Source organism: Eumetopias jubatus, unplaced genomic scaffold, assembly GCF_037043125.1.
Source record: "Eumetopias jubatus isolate StellerSeaLion01/CBP00866 unplaced genomic scaffold, mEumJub1_p1.0 scaffold_15, whole genome shotgun sequence".
Lineage (NCBI taxonomy): Eukaryota > Metazoa > Chordata > Mammalia > Carnivora > Otariidae > Eumetopias > Eumetopias jubatus.
This window is the reverse complement of record NW_028274821.1, coordinates 63,995,789-64,014,389: the sequence shown is the minus strand read 5'-3', so window position 1 is coordinate 64,014,389 and position 18,601 is coordinate 63,995,789. Positions and strand designations below refer to the sequence as shown.

The 18,601-nt window shown below is 38.3% G+C and overlaps 1 protein-coding gene and 1 pseudogene across 2 annotated transcripts in view; one reads left to right on the top strand and one right to left on the bottom strand.

Moving 5' to 3' along the window:
* Nucleotides 1–18,601, bottom strand: part of LOC114213589 (myb/SANT-like DNA-binding domain-containing protein 3) — a 123,359-nt gene that overhangs the window by 54,814 nt on the left and 49,944 nt on the right. For both annotated transcript variants that reach the window (XM_088018942.1, XM_028108845.2), the window contains one exon: nt 1,628–1,737. In XM_088018942.1, the coding sequence (XP_087875068.1) occupies nt 1,628–1,737 (110 nt within the window). The remainder of the gene's footprint in view (nt 1–1,627; nt 1,738–18,601) is intronic.
* LOC114213591 (cytochrome c oxidase subunit 7A1, mitochondrial pseudogene) lies at nt 12,091–12,383 on the top strand (annotated as a pseudogene).

The following is an 18,601-nucleotide window of genomic DNA, read 5'->3' as shown; positions in this document are numbered from 1 at the left end:
TTTAGTTGCCATCCCTTTTAAGACGATTTGGGGTGCAGGCAGGGAAGCCAGACACAACACACTAGCCAGAACATTCATTGCATGAGTAACCATATAGGGGTGGGCACAAGGTCAGCTAAAGCCATGTCAAAGGTGGCTATTGTGAATAAATAGTGGATTGTAAAGTCTCTTGACTATAAAGAGCCTGTCCAGCTGGACAATAGTATAACTCCCTACTCTTCCTCTGATACTTTATAGTTTTCAAAGAGATTTCATATGCAAGCTGATTTTGATTCTCATTACAATATCATAAAAAAGGGTAGGAAACATGACTTTTCTTTTCAGATGGATCATACAGGAACTTCCTGAGGTTATAGGGTTACTAGAAACACTGATTGTCCTATGCTTTTGTCTCTAATCTCTGTACCCTTTCCTTCTCTTAAAATCCAAAATGGTGGGTACAATTAGAATCAGATCATGAGTGGAAAGAATTCTAGTTTCTTCTTTGTTTCGTCTCAAATCCTGAATCAGAAACCATCTCCTGAGCAATATTCTGAAGCCAGATTATAATTTAATCACAGCAAATAAAAAAGAAAAATTGAATGTAACACATTTCACATCTTTTTCTTTATTTTTTTGTTGTTTTTTTTTTTAAGAAACAGAATCACAACTTAAGAGAGCATCTGAAAAGCAAAGATATTAGTTTGAGGTTCCCCTGTCTAGTTTATCTCTAACCCTGACCTACTCCTGAGGTAGCAAGTCAGCCATGTTCTTTGGCCTAAAAAGATGAGACACCAGCAAATAAAAATGGAAGGGAAGAGTGTAACATATAAAGAAGTTGAATCACTATGTTGTACACCTGAAACTAATGTAACATTGTGGGTCAACTATACTTAAAAAGAAAAAATTAATGGATCAGAAAAAAGACTACAAAGAGAAGAAAAGGGGAAAAAAAGCCAACTTGGGGGGGAGGGGCAGAGGGAGAGAGAGAAAATCTCAAGCAGACTCCCCACAGAGCATGTGTGGAGCCTGACGTGGGGCTCTCCATCCCACGACCCTGAGATCATGACCCGAGCTGAAATCAAGAGTCGGACGCTCAACCAACTGAGCAAACCAGGTGCCCCCAAAAATGTCAACATTTTTTTAAAGATTTTATTTATTTATTTGACAGAAAGAGAAAGAGAGAAAGAGCATACAAGCAGAGGGAGCAGGAGAGGGAGAGGCAGAAGCAGGTTCCCCATTGAGCAGGGAGCCCAATACAGCGCTCGATCCTAGGATACTGGGATCATGACCTGAGCTGAAGGCAGTCGTTTAACCGAATGAGCCACCCAGGTGCCCCAAAATTTCAGTATCTTAAATAAGAGATTCATTTCCTTTCAGGGACAATTAGAACTTACATTTGAATAGAACTTTAACGTTTTTTCAAAGCATCTTCATACCTATTATTGCCAGTCTGTCCTCTTGACTCAAGGAAAGAAGCATGGAAAGTACAAATAATAGTACTTCATCTGACAACAGAAAAATCAGTGGGCTCTAAAGCCAACTTCTTTCGGGGTTCAAGGTATTTTAAGCTTTTTAATTTGAAGAATGTAGAATGATAAAATATTAAAAATGTAAAAATTTTTCAAAATATGTTTGGTTTCCTCACCTGAAATTGACATGCACATTTCAAACTGTCCCCATCTTCTTTACAGACTCCTCCATATTTACATGACAATTCATCACAAACTCTTACATCAGACTCCCTCACATTTAATTCTGAAAAAGAAGGGGAAAAAAATGTTTCAAATGTCTTTTTGTACCCAAATGCAGATATATAAAAGAGAAAACACCTTAAAATGTGTTGATCACCACATTCACAAGTATCGTAATAGACATAACATACAAAAATCAAGTCCCATAGGACACAAAATGTTCAGAATTCCCCAAGGAGAATCTTGCATAATAGTATGCCTAATAGTAACCCAAACCAAAATAAAACTCAAAATTTCAGGATTTCACAGAATTCCCAAAGGTAAATCTACAGAATTTTTCTATTTGGCCTGCCAAGAGCTTAAGACAGTCTTCTTATATTGTCTTAGCATCTTAGGTTATCTTTTTTTTTTTTACAGATTTTTTAAAAAATATTCTCTATATCCAACACGTGGCTCGAACTCATGACCGCCAGATCAAGAGTCACGTGCTCTACTGGATGAGCCAGCCAGGCACTCCCTTAGATTATTTTTCTAGAGATTAAGTTACTTTTAAGGAGAACAAATAAGAGTAATTAAAAGAAATCTTAATTCTTTTGATACCCAAATAAATTTCAGATGGTCATAATTCACTCTAGACAAACTATTTTAATTACAAAAGAATTATAAACTGGAATTTCATACAATAGATATATATGGAGCATTAATGTACACAGAATAAAAAAGATCAAAAATCTTACTCTTAAAATTTTTAAATGACTGATTTAATTCTACTCTACCACAGGAAGCAGAGCCAATCAACAATACTATCATTCTGTGGTCATTTCGTTCCTGCTCCAAGACCATTGGTTTTGCTATCAAATTAAGCTTTCTAGAATCACATAGAATTGAGTGAAAACCACTATAAAGCAATTTTTACATCCTCCCTATTGGGAACGAGAGATATAACAACAAACAATAAACAATAAAATGATAGCAACAATAGCAAACAAGGAACAAATTGATTGTTTAAAAAACCCAGCCCATTGTAGAGGTGAACAAATGAGTATGGGAACAGGAAGGCCTAAGTTAGCTTCTGATTCTGTCGCTCAGTAGCTGAGGGACTCTGGGAAGGGCACAAGGTCTCCTGCAGCCCCAGGTCATGATGAGGCCTTGGCAAACAGATCTCAGGGCAAACAGATCTCAAGGAATATTTCTCCAGCAACCTCCCATCCCTGGTTGTTTTCTAGTTCCAGATTTCAAAGCAGGACCGACTGGACTGAGTCAATAAGGTTCTGTATCTAGTGACATCTGTCCTGGTGACATTTCTTTGCCTCTCTCTGCCCTACCTGTTCTCACTGCTCTACAGTGGTGTCTTGGGTCTCCTACTCCTCCTAGCTGACCCTCCAAGGAACCAGTAGTCAAGTACCTAAATACCCAGTGAGCTGAGTCAACAGTATTTATCTGAATAACCACTCTCAACCAAGCACTGCACTGGGTGAAGTACACATCTATGTAACTATAGGTTACAAAATTTTTCTTTTCCTTAAATGAAACTCAGGTGTTTAAAAAAAAAGACATGAGCTGAAACTTAACAGGAAACTATTAGAGCTATTTTGTTGTTCTGTTTCCAGCTATTTCAGGCATAGATGATCATCTTTTAATTCCTTTCACCTTGGCCATTTGGCTATGGAGGTTCTATGCTCTTGGATCCCCACATCTCCCAATTTTTGCTTACTCATCTTCTCGCCCTTGACAAGTTGCATTAGCACTTGAGGCTCAATCCTAAGTGTGGAGTTTCCTTTTTTTTTTCTATCTACCCACATTCCTACTAGGAACTTGCACAAGGTCCAGTTCCAATTACTGTCTAATGTATGCACATCTTAAAACTCAAGGAAGATTAACTAAATATTAATAAAGAACTGCTCTGGAGAAGAGAATAAGAGTGCATAATATCTTCGTTCAACTACAGGCTTAGCCAATTTTAGGGGTCATAGAAATAAAAACAAATGTACAATTCAAGAAATAAAATTTAGTGCATTTCTCCTCCTTTTCTTTGTAGGCTTAAAGTTCACACTGGGTTCCAATACAATCAGACATATAAAACAAGAATAAGTAAAGTTTTAATTCTATTTGTGGGCCAAGATCATGCTCTGAGTTGCTCTGACTTATGACTTGGGCTTGAGATTCTTTGAGGTATGTTTTACCTATTGTATTTTTTTTTAAAGATTTATTTATTTGAGAGACTGAGAATGAGAGAGAGAGAGAGAGAGCGTGCGCACATGAGAGGGGGGAGGGTCAGAGGGAGAAGCAGACTCCCCGCCAAGCAGGGAGCCCGATGCGGGACTCGATCCCGGGACTCCAGGATCATGACCTGAGCTGAAGGCAGTCACTTAACCAACTGAGCCACCCAGGCACGCTTACCTATTGTATTTTTAAAGTACAACGGGACTGCAGTCTAGAACCTAAAACATCCCTGCCACCAAGATTCACACATCTCTGGAGACTGAGAGTTGTTCAAAGCATCTGTTTGCATGAGGTCAGACTAAGAAACATTTTGGGACAATAATCATCCTTACTAAAGAGAGGCAGAAAAGCTTGGTACAATAAACAAAGCTTGAACAGGAGGAGTGGTCACATGCACAGGTTGGTGTCTATCACTTGGACTGCTCCCCCAGCCCAGCCCCAAGAGCTCATCATAACAGAAGAGCTACAGTGAGAAACTAAATAACAGCTTTCACTGAAAGCTTTGAAGCAAAAAGATTAAAGAGCTCTGCTTTGATGTCCACACAACAATATATAATAGCGGGGGAGAAAAGAGGCTGGGATACCTCAACAGCCCCAGCATCAGCATTACACCTGGCAGGACAGCACAAGGCCAAGGAAATAATCGGGCACAGATACACCTGTTATCGAGGGGCTGCAACATGGCAGGAAGAAAAAGACGTGCTATGTGGCAGTGGCCAGAATACATTAGTGAGCCCACATGAAACACTCTTTGGTGACTCCAAGAATAAACTTGGGTGGGGGCAATTTGGGGGAGCTAGAGGTCCTACATTAATAGATACGGGTAAAAGTCATGAAATTCTGATTAGACTGGTTATTAGTCATGTTTTATTTTATGCCTATCCTATTATTAAATTCATGCTATTTTCATGTGTATTAATGTGTTAAATGTGATTATTTAGTTGATCAGGAAACAAGTATCTACTATATATCTAATTCTATGCTAAGAAATTGGGACACACAGAAAAATATATAACAGGGAGCCTATGATCTTGCTAACATATGGAACAATTAGTGATGAATTCAATATAATCTATAAGGAGAAAATGCTGTTGTACAGGCTATGATTGCTCTAGGAATTTCAAGAAGTAGGAGATAAAAATGGATTTGAAGCAGAGGATGCAGTATCAAAGATGGCAAGACTTACACCGACTTGGAAAAATTAGTAAGACTTTTTGGCTGATTATAAAACTGATAGAGGATTAAAAAAACTAATATAGGATCACTATACAGAATTTAGAAACATTTATTTTTTTTTAAAGATTTTACTTATTTATTTGAGAGAGAATGAGAGATAGAGAGCATGAGACGGAAGAGGTTCAGAGGGAGAAGCAGACTCGCAGGGAGCCCGATGTGGGACTCGATCCTGGGACTCCAGGATCATGACCTGAGCCGAAGGCAGTTGCCCAACCAACTGAGCCACCCAGGCGCCCCAGAATTTAGAAACATTTAAAAGTAAAGAATATTTTAGGGGCACCTGGGTGGCTCAGTCGGTTAAGTTCTGTCTTCAGCTCAGGTCATGATCTTGGGGTCCTGGGATTGAGCCCCACATGGGGCTCTATGCTCAGTGGAAAGTCTACTTCTCCCTCTCCCTCTGTTCCTCTCCCCCACCCCCACTCATGTACAGGTGCAGACGCACTTTCTTCCTCCCAAATAAAATCTTTAAAAAAAAATAAAAATAATTAAAAGTAAAGAATGTTTTAATTGCCCACAACATATAATACTGAAAGAATATTCTTATCTAGAAAAATAATTTAAGTGAAAGTAGAGACACAAGTAGATAAATAGTATACATAAATATTAATTATCAGTGGTTCCCTAACCATGCTCCTTATGAAAACTGATGGCCTAGAGTGTACCTTCATTAAAATCAAATAAGAATTTCATTTTCTCATTTGCAAGGGAAAAAAGTCAATGGAAAGAATTTTCCATTTTAAGAGTTTTTGTCACATATTTCTTAAACCCTCAATATCTGAGATTACTTCCTTGCTAGTTATCAACAAAACTAATGTTCCACAAATAAGTAAAGAATATTACAGGAAAATTCCAAGTGTTTTATGAGAACACAAGCTCATGAATGTACATTTTAAATTGTTTTATTACTGTGGCAGTCACAGCTAATTGCCTATCCTGGATCTATTCTTACTTCGTAAGAGAAACCCAGTTTTATTCAGGGAAGGAAGGTGCTCAGCTAAATAATCTGTATTTCCCAGACCCCCCTGCAATGTACCACAGTTCATACATAAGCACTGTCCCTTCCTCCTTCATTCTTCCACTCTCTGTCCCGCCTGGAGAGTAAAACTCTTGCCTAAGGTTGTAGTGGCTGTCTTACATGCACAAAGATGACAGCTATAGGCTAAAGCTGGTAGACCAGAAGGACAGAGCAAGAGTATGGAAAGCGGAGAAAAATTATAGAATCATCATGTCTACCCTGGATATCACCCATTCAGACTCGCTGTTATAGGAAATAAACAAACACATAAATAAATAAAGCCCTTATCATTTAAGCCACTATTGGTCAGGTCACCGATATGTGTAGTAAAACACAAACCTGACATACTGATTGCACAAAAATGTAGGTGCTACATCACCATTCACATGATACATTTATCAAGAGCATCATGACTTCCTGGTATTCTTCTTTCTCTCGCAAATTTGAAAACCAATGCCTTAGCTCAAACTCAGTACAAAAGGAATTCTATTTTGGGATCATCTTCTGAATGTTATTTCTTTTCAAGTATTCAATACAGTACCAGGTATCAAGAGGGCACTCTACTACCTGTCAATGATGATGATAATTATTACACAGCTGCCTTCCTGAACCCAAAATGGAAACTCAGCAAAATAGATGAGCCATACTAAGGCCCTCAAAAATCAATTCTCCAAATAGAAATATTTTACACAAAGAAGCACTTAGAACAGTGGCTCAAAACAAAAATATTTTGCTCTGGTTGCAAATGTGCCCATCACACAATTTTCTAAATGTAAAACTTGTCTCCATGTTCATTAAGATCTCAAAGCTGGGGAACAATACACACTAGAGGAAGGAATCCTACACACTGTGAACTTGACCTGCCCAAAGCCCTAACTTTCAGCAGCACTAACTAGGTTCGGGCTATAGTTCAAAATGAGACTCCCTTAGCCCTCCAGAATGGTATGACTTTTCTACCACCCCTCCATTAAACAGAAGGTAGTCTGGGGAATCTTATGAGATAGCTAACACCAATGGAGAGCCAAAAGTGAAAAAACTTTGCAAGATGTTACAATAGAATTCAGAGCTTCTCAACCTCAACACTACTGACATCTTGAGTTAGATAATTCTTTGATGCATATCATAGGGCTATCCTGTTCACTGGAGGATGTTTAGCAACATCTCTGGCCTCTATCCACTAGATGTCAGCAGGCCCATCCCAGCTGTAACAACCAAAAATGTCTCCAGACATTACCAAATGTCCACTGGGGAGTAAAATCACCCTCTGCTGAGAACCACTATCAAAGATGACCAAAGCCTTGACTAAGGGCTTTACATTTAATTCTCTAACATAATCACTATGAAGAAAATGAATCAAATAAACAGTAATCTCCAAGATCTCTGCACATTGCCATGGCTATTTTTCATTTCAGTAGAGGGATCCAAATATATTGTATCCATTTTATGTCAAATCCTGACTCAGAGTGAGTGCCCCTCCTTTAATAATGCCTCAACCTGTAGGGAGCCTGGATTCCTCCCCTTTCCTATCAAAATTCTATCAAAGGTCAACAGAACCTCCTCTTTTAAAGATTCCATAACTTTTTTCTTAGCCTTCCAACTCTTTTATTGACCTTTCTACAGAAGCTGATACTCCTGGTCTCCCCTTCCAACCTAATAATCTTGATTATCCCCCCAAATCTCTAATCACTTCTCATTTAGTCACTCCTTTTCCTTCTCTTACTGCTCAGTCCATGTCCACAGAGCCCTTAGAGAATTTAACTCCAACTTAACCAACTCTCCAGAGAAATCAAAGTATGCTATTCTCTGTAAAACATACCAACCAATGCCCATGGCACAGTGAATCTCCAAGGCTACTAGGCCACTCTCTAGAACACTCATCAGGACTGTAGCTCCAAGCAGGGGAGTTGCTCTTATGCTTCATCCAAACCATGTATTTGTTATTGGAATTAGGTGGTTTCAACATTTCGTTAAGAATGAAAATAAACTGTTATGAAAACAAAATTGAATGCTATGGCAAGACTTAAGGTGAGCTGCTTTCTCTTGTACAGGCAAGAGAAAAATCTAGAATTCTGCATCCACAAGTCTTTATGTTCCTTTTTAAAGAGATTAAAACTGGAATTTGTAACCAATGTATGCTTATTCAAGAAAGAGGAAATTCCAACTACTCTCAAAGAAAAAATCTGGGCCCTCTTTCAAAATAGTGTTTAATAGGGGTGACTGGGTGGCTCAGTCGGTTAAGTGTCTCACACTTGATTTTGGCTCAGGTCATGATCTTAGGGTTGTGGGATCGAGCTCCATGCTGGGCATGCAGCCTACTTAAGATTCTCTCTCTCCCTCTCCCACACCCCCACCCCTGCTCTCTCCCTAAAAATAAAAAAAAAAATTTTTAAACTAAAATAGTGTTTAATAAATCTATATATTTATTTGTTTTTAAGTTCAAATAAAATGTTACATACATTTATAAATTATTTTTGTGACTCCCCCTTTAAATAACTCTTGATTAACCAACTAACTACAAGAATCTTAAGGCACCAAGACAAGAGGGCTCCTACTATGTATAAAAATGTTCTGCCCTCAGCCATCCCACTGTGTCCTCTCATTTTGCTTCCTCTCTCAGCATTCTCATCCACTTGCAACACTTCGAGTCTTCAAACCTGCTTTTCCCCAACGGTATTAAAGCCATCTCATCTGCCATTTCTAGTCCTCAGAGCACTACAGGGGGAAAGTCCTATAATGAATGCGAAGTTCTTATCAACACGTGGGAATCTTTAGTTCATCTTTACTTGATTCCTTATTGACTCCCCACAGGACATGTTCAAACTCTTTACCTTGTTCTTAGTTCTTAAGAATAACCTCATCTCAATGGGTTTATACACATGTCTAGATGTTCACAGTATTTGGGAAAACCTTCCCTTTTTTAGAAAAACACACCAATCCAAACTGACAGGACCCCAATCTCTACACTGAGAACGGCAGAAATATTTGAAATACTTAAATATTTAAAATATCCCACACCAGAAAATGGTGTGGTACGGCCAAGGAATACTGTAGAGCTATTTAAAAGGTTGTATATAATATGGGGTGATATAGAAATATGCTTATAAATGTCAAGTGAAAAAGCAGAAAACAAAACTATACACATGCACTAAGATTATGTATAAAAAACACATGTAGAAAAACCCAGCCAGAAAAAAACCAAAATGGTAAAGGGACTGTGTTTACACCAGTTGAACAATGGATGATGATTTTTTCCTCTTTTCAAGTTTCTATACTGGTTATCTTTAACAGGGAAAAAAAAATGTGATTTCAAACACAATCCCAAAGACAGTTTGCTATATAATGAACAAAGCATTATTAGTTTGAGGGTGGACAAGGGTCAGGTTCACATGCTAGTTCTTCACCTTTAGAATAATTACACCTTACCTTCCCTAGATATTATAATGATTAGATATGTACTAAAAAGCAACAGTGCCCAGAAAAAGTAGGTATACAACAAAAATTTACTTTCTTTCTCCAGACCAATCTAAGGGACACCTTTAATGACACAAATCACTGAAAATACATTTCAGGGTAAAAATCAAACAGTAGATTTAATAAATATTGACTTGAGTCTAAGTAATGAGAGGAATTAGAAATTAAATTATCTTCAACTTGTTTATGAACCATATTATATTAGTTATCCTCTACCATAAAGATATGAGAGGGAAAATAAACTGTACTCAGTATTTCATGATATAAAACCAAAAGTAGTTTACATTAATATTAAAAAGCATTAATGGCAGAGATGACTAAAACTCTCTAAGCTATATTTAACAAAAAAATTTCACATATGCCACACAATTATCTGACTCTGGTATTTTTCATCCCATGCTACATACTACTGCCAAGCTACCCTTTGTTAAGTACCACTTTGAAAGTGTCAATCCTCCACCCAACACCTACAATCATTCCCTGCTGCCTCCATCCTAAATACCTCTGCTTCAGGCAAGGTGATGGGGAGGATGGTCTACTGCAGGATCAGAAAGAAGGCAAGACCCAGATCCCGAGCTGGGTAGTAAAGGCACTCAGGGTCTTCCCAGTCCTATCTAGTCCTAATCATAGATTCCAAACTGCAATACTCTCTCCTTCTTCTTTTTCTGACTATCTTGGCAAACCCGTGTTTTTCCTCTTGCAGATCCATAAACTGTTATATTGCAGTTATTAAAAAGACTGATAAAGAATCTCCATATTTCCTGACATAACACATTAAGTTTTTTAAAAGGCAGATTTTTTTAAATGTATGACACAAACTACTTTTTAATGCCTATATGCAAAAATCTGAAAAGTATATACATGAAAATATGAACCACAGTTATCTCTTGGTGGAATTTGAACTTTCTTCTTTATTCTGTATTTTTCTGAATTGTATGAGTTTTATAATGAACTTGTCTTATTTTTTAAATCAGATAAAACAAGTATTGCTACAGCATGTAAGAATCTTGAAAAAAATTATGTTAGGTGAACGAAGCCAGGCACAAAAGGCCACATATTGTATTTTTCCATTTATATGAAATGTCCAGAATAAGTAAATCCATTAAGACGCAGAGTCTCTCTACGGTTGTCAGAGCATGGGAGCAGAGAAGTATGGGGGTTGACTGTTAATAGGTATAGAAATTCTTTTTGGAGTGATGGAAATGTTCTATAATTATATAGTAGATAGCAGTGATGGTTATACAACATATTGAATATATTAAAAACCGCTGAACTATATACTTTAAAATGGTAAACTTCACATTATGTGAATTATGTCTCAATAAAAAGCAAAAATAATTTTAAAATCAGATAAAACCCTATTAAATTTTGAAAAAATGAAACAAAGAAAAATGAACAGGCATTCTCATTTGATGTCTAAGAAGCAGGCCCTAGGACAACACTGCCTAGACCAGTACCCTGGCTCTTATACTTACCAGCTCTGTGACCTTAGTAATTTACCATTCTCTACCTCTATTTCCTCATCTGTAAAATGGAGACAATAGAAGTACTTATCTCATATTGTTGGCAGAGAATAAAGATATGGAAAGCACTCAGAGCACTGCATGACACATCGTAAGTGCCAAACTGTTAGCTTTTTATTACACCAGCACTGGAGAAGGTATGGAAAATTAAAAAAAAAAAAAAGAATCCCTAGGTCTAATTAAGCAATATTAGGAAATACTTATGATCTGAACTTAAAGAAGGGACCAATAAAGGTAAACACACAGCACCACCTAAAAAAAAAAAATACCTTAAACCACTTTAAAGAAAAAAAATATGAAAAAAAATGAACACAGGACACTAAACACAGACTAAAACGACTCGTGAACAATGAGGAATCTAAATGTATCATTTAGGCTATAAACAAGAGAACATACAGAAATATCAGCGGTTTAGATTCACTTGCAAAACAGTATTAGATTAAAGCTAACAAGGCAAAATAAACTTAAAAATCTCAAAAGAGGGGTGGGTGGGTGGCTCAGTTGGTTGGACATCTGCCCTCAGGTTGGGTCATGATCTCAGGGCTCCCTGCTCAGCGGGGAGTCTGCTTCTCCTTTGCCACTCCCCCCACCCTGCTCATGCGCGCGCGCGCTCTCTCTCTCTCTCTCTCGCAAAAATAAATAAAATATTTAAAAAAAGAAAAAAGTTCAAAATTTTTGTGGGATAAAATGAAGCAATTTCAGCATAAACATTAAGATATTACCGGGGAGGGCGCCTGGGTGGCTCAGTTGGTTAAGTGACTGCCTTCGGTTCAGGTCATGATCCTGGAGTCTCGGGATCGAGTCCCACATCGGGCTCCCTGCTCGGCAGGGAGTCTGCTTCTCCCTCTGACCCTCTTCCCTCTCGTGCTCTCTATCTCTCATTCTCTCTCTCAAAAAAAAAAAAAAAAAAAAAAAAAAAATCTTTAAAAAGATATTACCGGGGAGAGGGGAGGTGACTCCGGCCGAGGAGGAGGACGCAGAATGAGGGCCCTGTGGGTCTCCCAGGCGCTGGTTCGCTCTTTCAGCTCAACCGCCCGGAACCGCTTCCAGAACCGAGTGGCTGAGAAACAGAAACTCTTCCAGGCGGACAATGACCTTCCGGTGCACTTGAAGGGCGGGGGAACCGACAACATCCTGTACCGAGTGACCATGGGGCTCTGTCTAGGGGGTACCGCCTATAGCCTGTACTGCCTTGGCTGGGCCTCCTTCCCTCACAAGAAGTGAGACCAAGAAGCTTGCAGAACCTGAACAAGCATCAATAAATATGCTGGCTCTTTGGGGAACCCAAAAAAAAAAAAAAGATATTACCGGGGAGAATGGCAATCATCACAGATTTCTTCTTTGTATTTTTCCATATTCCTCAAGTTCTTGTTTTCCTTTTTTTATTAAAAGATTTTATTTATTTATTTGACAGAGAGAGAGAGACAACACAGTCAGGGTGAGTGGGAGAGGGCTTCCCGCGGAGCAGGGAGCCAAACGCGGGGCTCGATCCCAGGACCCTGGGATCATGACATGAACCGAAGGCAGATACTTAAGGACTGAGCCACCCAGGAGCCCCATAGTCTTCAAGTTCTTTGCATCGAACAAATACTGCCTTTATAACAACAACAAAAAAAAAAGTGTGGGTTTTTCTTTTTTCTTTTTCACCATGGAAGAGAAAAACTCAGAATTTCTGCACAAAAATAAGAGAAATGGAACTGTACTTGAAAACATAATACCTGCCAAAGTTTCTGAAGGCAGAAGAATGTGTTAAGAACTTCAGAACCTGTAATGACTTTTCAAAAAATGAGACAACTGAGCCATGAAAAATACATGACACCTGTAAAAAAGAAATTGATTCAAATAGTAACAAAGGATTAACTGTAAAGCATCTAATAAACTGAAAGCAAATACGGAGGGAATTTTAAGATTTAAACAGAATTTCAAAGTGCATGAGAAGAGAATGTATGCCAACTCCTAAATGCCTCGTTTATCCCATGAGAGAAGCTAATAATGGAACGAATTGTAGGAATAATGAAAATAGTTCTGTTAAAACAATGTTTCTAACAATGAAAAGGGGGGGAGGGGAGGAGAGAGGGGATAAATGGGTTGACATTACCCCCCAATCCAGCTTAAAAGAAACTACGAATGTAAATTCCATTAAAGAAACTACATATACAGGGGAAATGAGGGATTTAAAAAAATGAAATGGTTGGTTATAATAAAAAAAAAAAAAGACAGTAATGAGTGTTGAACAGGATGTGGAGAAATTGGAACCCTCACACATTGCTGGTGAAGATGTAAGATGGTGCAGCCACTTTGGAGTACAGTTCGGCAGGTCCTCAAAATGTTAAACGTAGGGTTTACCATACGACCCAGCAATTCTACTCCTAGGTATAAGAGAACTGAAAACATATATGTCCACACATAAATTTGTACACGAACTTTCATAGAAGCATTATTCATAACAGCCAAAAAGAAGAAAACCCAAATGTCCATCACCTGATAAATGGATAAACGAAATGTAGTATGCACATGTATCCATGTAATTTGATATTATTCAAACATAAAATGGGTATGAAACACGGACACATGCTACAACATGGATGAACCTTGAAAATACGCTAAATGAAAGAAGCTAATCACAAAAGACCACATATTGTATGACTCCATTTATAGGAAATGTCCAAAATAGGCAAATATACAGCAAAAGGTACATTAGTGGCTGCCTAGAGCTGGGGGACTGGGGTTTGGGGAGTGACGCTAAAGAGTATGAAGTTTCTTTGGAGTAGGACGAAAATGTTCTACAACTGATTGTGCTGATGGGTGTACAATCTTGTGTCCATACTACTAAAAAATACTGAATTATACACTTTAACAAATGATGATGATGATGGAGGGTAGCACAAATTTCATAATTACTTCATTTAATGTAAGTGGGTGAATGCTTATAAAAACAGTCTATATCTGTATTGGGAAACAAATCCCAACATTTAAAAACTAAAAGACAAACACAAATCTAAAAAAGGATGGACATCATTATGACTTCAGGAGATACTTTTGTTTTCTTTTTTTTGAGAGAGAGAGAGAGAGAAGGCACATACATGCGACTGGGGTGGAGTGGGGTAGGGGTTGGAATCCGAAGCGGGCTCCACGCTCAGTGTGGAGCCCCACAGGGTGTTCCATCCCACAACCCCAAGATCATGATCTGAGCAGAAATCAAGAGTCAGACACTTAGCCAACTGAGCCACCCAGGCGCCCCTACAGGAGACACTTTAAATCCACCCTACACAAAAATAAAAGCACAAGAAAAGAAATGAAATAAATAAAATTCAATGCATATGTCCTAAACAGAATAACAAAAATATAAGAAAAACTGAAAAACTATGCAAAATAAACCTATTATCATTGTAATTGGAGGCTTCACTATTTCATTAACTGGAGATGACAAAACAAAGAATTAAAAAGTATGGAACTGATATAAAGCATAAATTAAACTATTCCCTTTGGTAGGACCCAACCTGGCAGAATCAGTTTCAGGAGAAAAGATTTAGACAGACAGATACATAGAGATAGATACAGAAAGAGACTATGATAAGGCAAATGTGGTAAAATCTTAACAACTGGGAAACCTGAGTATGTTACTGAACTTTTCTCTAAGTTTGAAATTAAGTCAAAATAAAAAAATTTTAAGTAAAATTAATAGTTATATAACACGGGACTAAGAAGCCAAGGATGTAACACTTTCTTTCCTGGACTACAAGGATCTTACACAAAATCTGTTCTACTGGGATGCAGAGAAACACCTAATTTTAATACAAAAAGCTACAAATTCTATGACCCATTCTTAAATCATAATGTAAAACCACAAAACAAAGTATCTGTAACATATCCACACTTACATGTTTTATAACAATGATGAGAGGAATTTTATCTGAAATGCCTCTCATGGTAAGGAAAAAGACATGTAATGATCAGCTGCCACCTAAAGAATGTAGAAAGAGGGGAAAAAAGGGAAAGTTGAGGGGGAAAGGTAGTACTAAGATATAAAATTAATAAAGCAAAAATAGATGTACTAAAAACATCATTAGAGAACATTTCAAGGAAAATGGTAAAATCAGAAATAGCAGGGTAGCTTTCAAATATGAAGAGGCAGAAGGTGGATTCAAGGAAAGGGTTGAGAAGGAAAAGAATGAAGTACAGAAGTTGCAAGGAGCATTGGCAGGAGAGGTGCTCAAGGTTGGGCACTGCAGAAATAAGGATTTGCATCCAATTTGGTCATGGTGAATAAGAGGAATGAGGAAAGAAATATACACCAATTTGACTCTCCTCCAATCAGGCTCTCCATCTCAAATTAAAAGCATCACACTTCACACCACCTCCCACAGCACAAGATCCACAAACTAAGGGAGAAAGAGATCAATGAAAGCCTAGCTGGGCGGGGATTGGCAAAGCGAAGTGCTCACGCCCCAGTGGACAGCTATGGCTGACTTTTGCCATGCAGAAACAAGAGCCCAATGTTGCCAATACCTCCACAGTTTAGAAGGGAAGACCATAATCCAGACTTTTAAGTGAAACCTCCAAATTTTTAATGGTTAGTAACCAATGCAATTTTTAAAAACACTGTGCAGTCCAAGCAATGGCTCTCAGTTCTCCCCACATCCACTGTTGTTCTCTGTCACTGTGCTCTCAGTCTCTTTTCTTCTCCCGATCACCCTCCCCAAAGCTGGACTTTGGTTTCCAAAACCATGATGTCACTCAAATCCTTTAAGTTTCCCTTCGTCTTCAAAGCAAGTACCAAACCTTCCGTGCAGCCTTCAAGGCCTTCCACTAATGTGGCAACGTGTGACTGTGACTCATCTCCTGCTTTAATTCCCCTACCTTAATATCCCAAAAGATTCCCTCTGCTGCCCCACCTTTGTGCTTTTTCTATCTCCGTTCCCTCGGCGTAGAACACCCACCCTTCCCAGCTCTCCTCAGTTTCTATGTTCATTCAGTTATTCACTCTACAAATAAATATGTAAGGGGCACCTAATTTTGTGCCAGACACTATTCTAGGCACAGTCAATAGAGAAGTGAGCAACACAAACAAAACTCCCCGCCCTCTCGGAGCTACACAGAGGAGACAGATAACAACATGTAGAGTAGGTCACATAGGAAAAGGTGCTTTGGAACAGGAAAAAAGCATTAAGAAAGATTGAGGTGGAAGAGGGCCAGAGGGGATGGAAGGTGGAAAAGGCTGAAATTTTAAGGCATTATTTTGAAAGTGACATTAAGACTTGAAGGTGCTGAGGGGATAAATAACTGGGAGAAGAAGGTTCCAGGCAAAAGGAATATCAACAGCAAAGTCCTCAGGCAAAAGTGTGCCTAGTGTTTCAAGTTAACATTCTACTCTGCCCAACTGAGTGCCACTTACTCAGGGACTGTTTTTTGATTCCTACAAATCAAAATTAATCATTCCCTCAACACTGTATTTGTATCTTCCTTAGGTCACCTGGATAGTGAAAACTTTCTTTTCAAGCATGTATGAGTGACCACTGATCAATTAATCAGGAGTCAGGGAGGCAATCATTTAAAAATGAGATATACCCATTTTGAACTTCACACATATACATACATTTCCTCATGTAGCACCAAAACCTTTGGGTCTACTAAATGCAGTTCCCTCCTTTCTTGGATAAGCTACACCTATAACGTATTATCTACAATGTCCATTTTCCTTTCCTTTAAAGTAAAAGGGAGACTTAAAAAATACTTGAAATTTTTGTAAGAGCAGAATCCTTCCAGAGATTTATAAGGTTTCCCCAATCTGTTTCAGATTCATTGAAAGGCAATTCTCTCAGCCTCTAATCTTTAAGTCTTTCCAAAGCATTTCATAAAAAACAACTTTTTGCATTAATATTGCACCAATCTGAGTAATTTTTATTAATTTATACTCAAAGGGCCAGTGGTATAAATCAGTTTGAGAACACAAATGATTTTCTTCTTGGTAAGCAGAGAAATAAACGAAACACAAGCAAACTAGAGCTAACCTACCAGCTTAAGCATCTGTGTGCTATAGGAATTGGTTAGTATGGTTTACTAACTAAGGGAATGTCTAATCCAAAATGTTATAATCAAGCCCAGCAAAGGATCTGAATAGACGTTTCTCCAAACAAGATATATAAATGGCCAATAAGTACATAAAAATGTGCTCAAGATCACTAGTCATTAGGGAAATGCAAATCAAAACCACACTGATATACAACTTCACATCCACAAGGATGACTATCATCAAAAAGACAATAACAAGTATTGGCCAGGATATGGGGAAATTGGAACCCCCATTGCTGGTGAAAATGTACAATGGTACAGCTGCTTTAGAAAACAGTTTGGGGGGTGCCTGGGTGGCTCAATCGTTAAGCATCTGCCTTTGGGTCAGGTCATGATCCCAGGGTCCTGGGATCAAGCTCCGCATCGGGCTCCCTGTTCCACGGGAAGCCTGCTTCTCCCTCTCCCACTCCCCCTGCTTGTGTTCCCTCTCTCGCTGTGTTTCTCTGTCAAATAAATAAATAAAATCTTTTAAAAAAAAAGTTTGGGAGTTCCTCAAAATGTTAAACATGGAGTTACCCGTGACTCAGAAATTTTATTCCTAGGTATACACCCTAGAGAATTGAAAACATATGTCCAGCACTGCGAATTGTGTAAGACTGATGAGTCACAGATCTGTACCCCTGAAACAAACAATACATTATATATTAATTTTTAAAAAATAAAAAATAAAATCACTGATGAAAATATGATTAATAGTTTTTAACAGAAACTGGTTCACATATAATTTCCAAAGCCTTTAATCCATTTCCCACTCATGTGAAATAAAGTCAAGACCCTCCAGGAAAAAAAAAAAGAAAACATATGTCTACACAAAAATACCCACATGAATGTTCTTAGCAGTATTATTCATTGTAGATGAAAAGTGGAAACAACCCAAATGTTCATCAACTGATGAATGGCTAAACAAAATGTGGTATCTATCCATACAATGGAATATTATGCAATCAACCATAAAAAGCACTGAAGTTCTGACACATGCTACAACATAGATGAACCTTGAAAACATTATACTAAGTGAAAGAAGCCAATCACAAAAGGCCACATGGTGTTTGATTCCATTTATATGCAATGTCCAAAAAGGCAAATCCATAGAGACTGAAAGTAGATTAGCAATTGCCAGTGGTTGTGGGGAGAGAGGAACATGAAGTGACTGTGACTGCTTATAGGTATGGGGTTTCTTTTTGGGGTGATGAAAATGTTCTGTCATTAGATAGTCAAGATGGATGTACAACTTCGTGACTATATTTAATTGTACACCTTTTAAAAATTCCAGTGCTGGGCACCTGGGTGGCTCAGTTGGCTGAGTGACTGCCTTCGGCTCAGGTCATGATCCTGGAGTCCCAGGATCGAGTCCCGCATCAGGCTTCCTGCTCGGCAAGGAGCCTGCT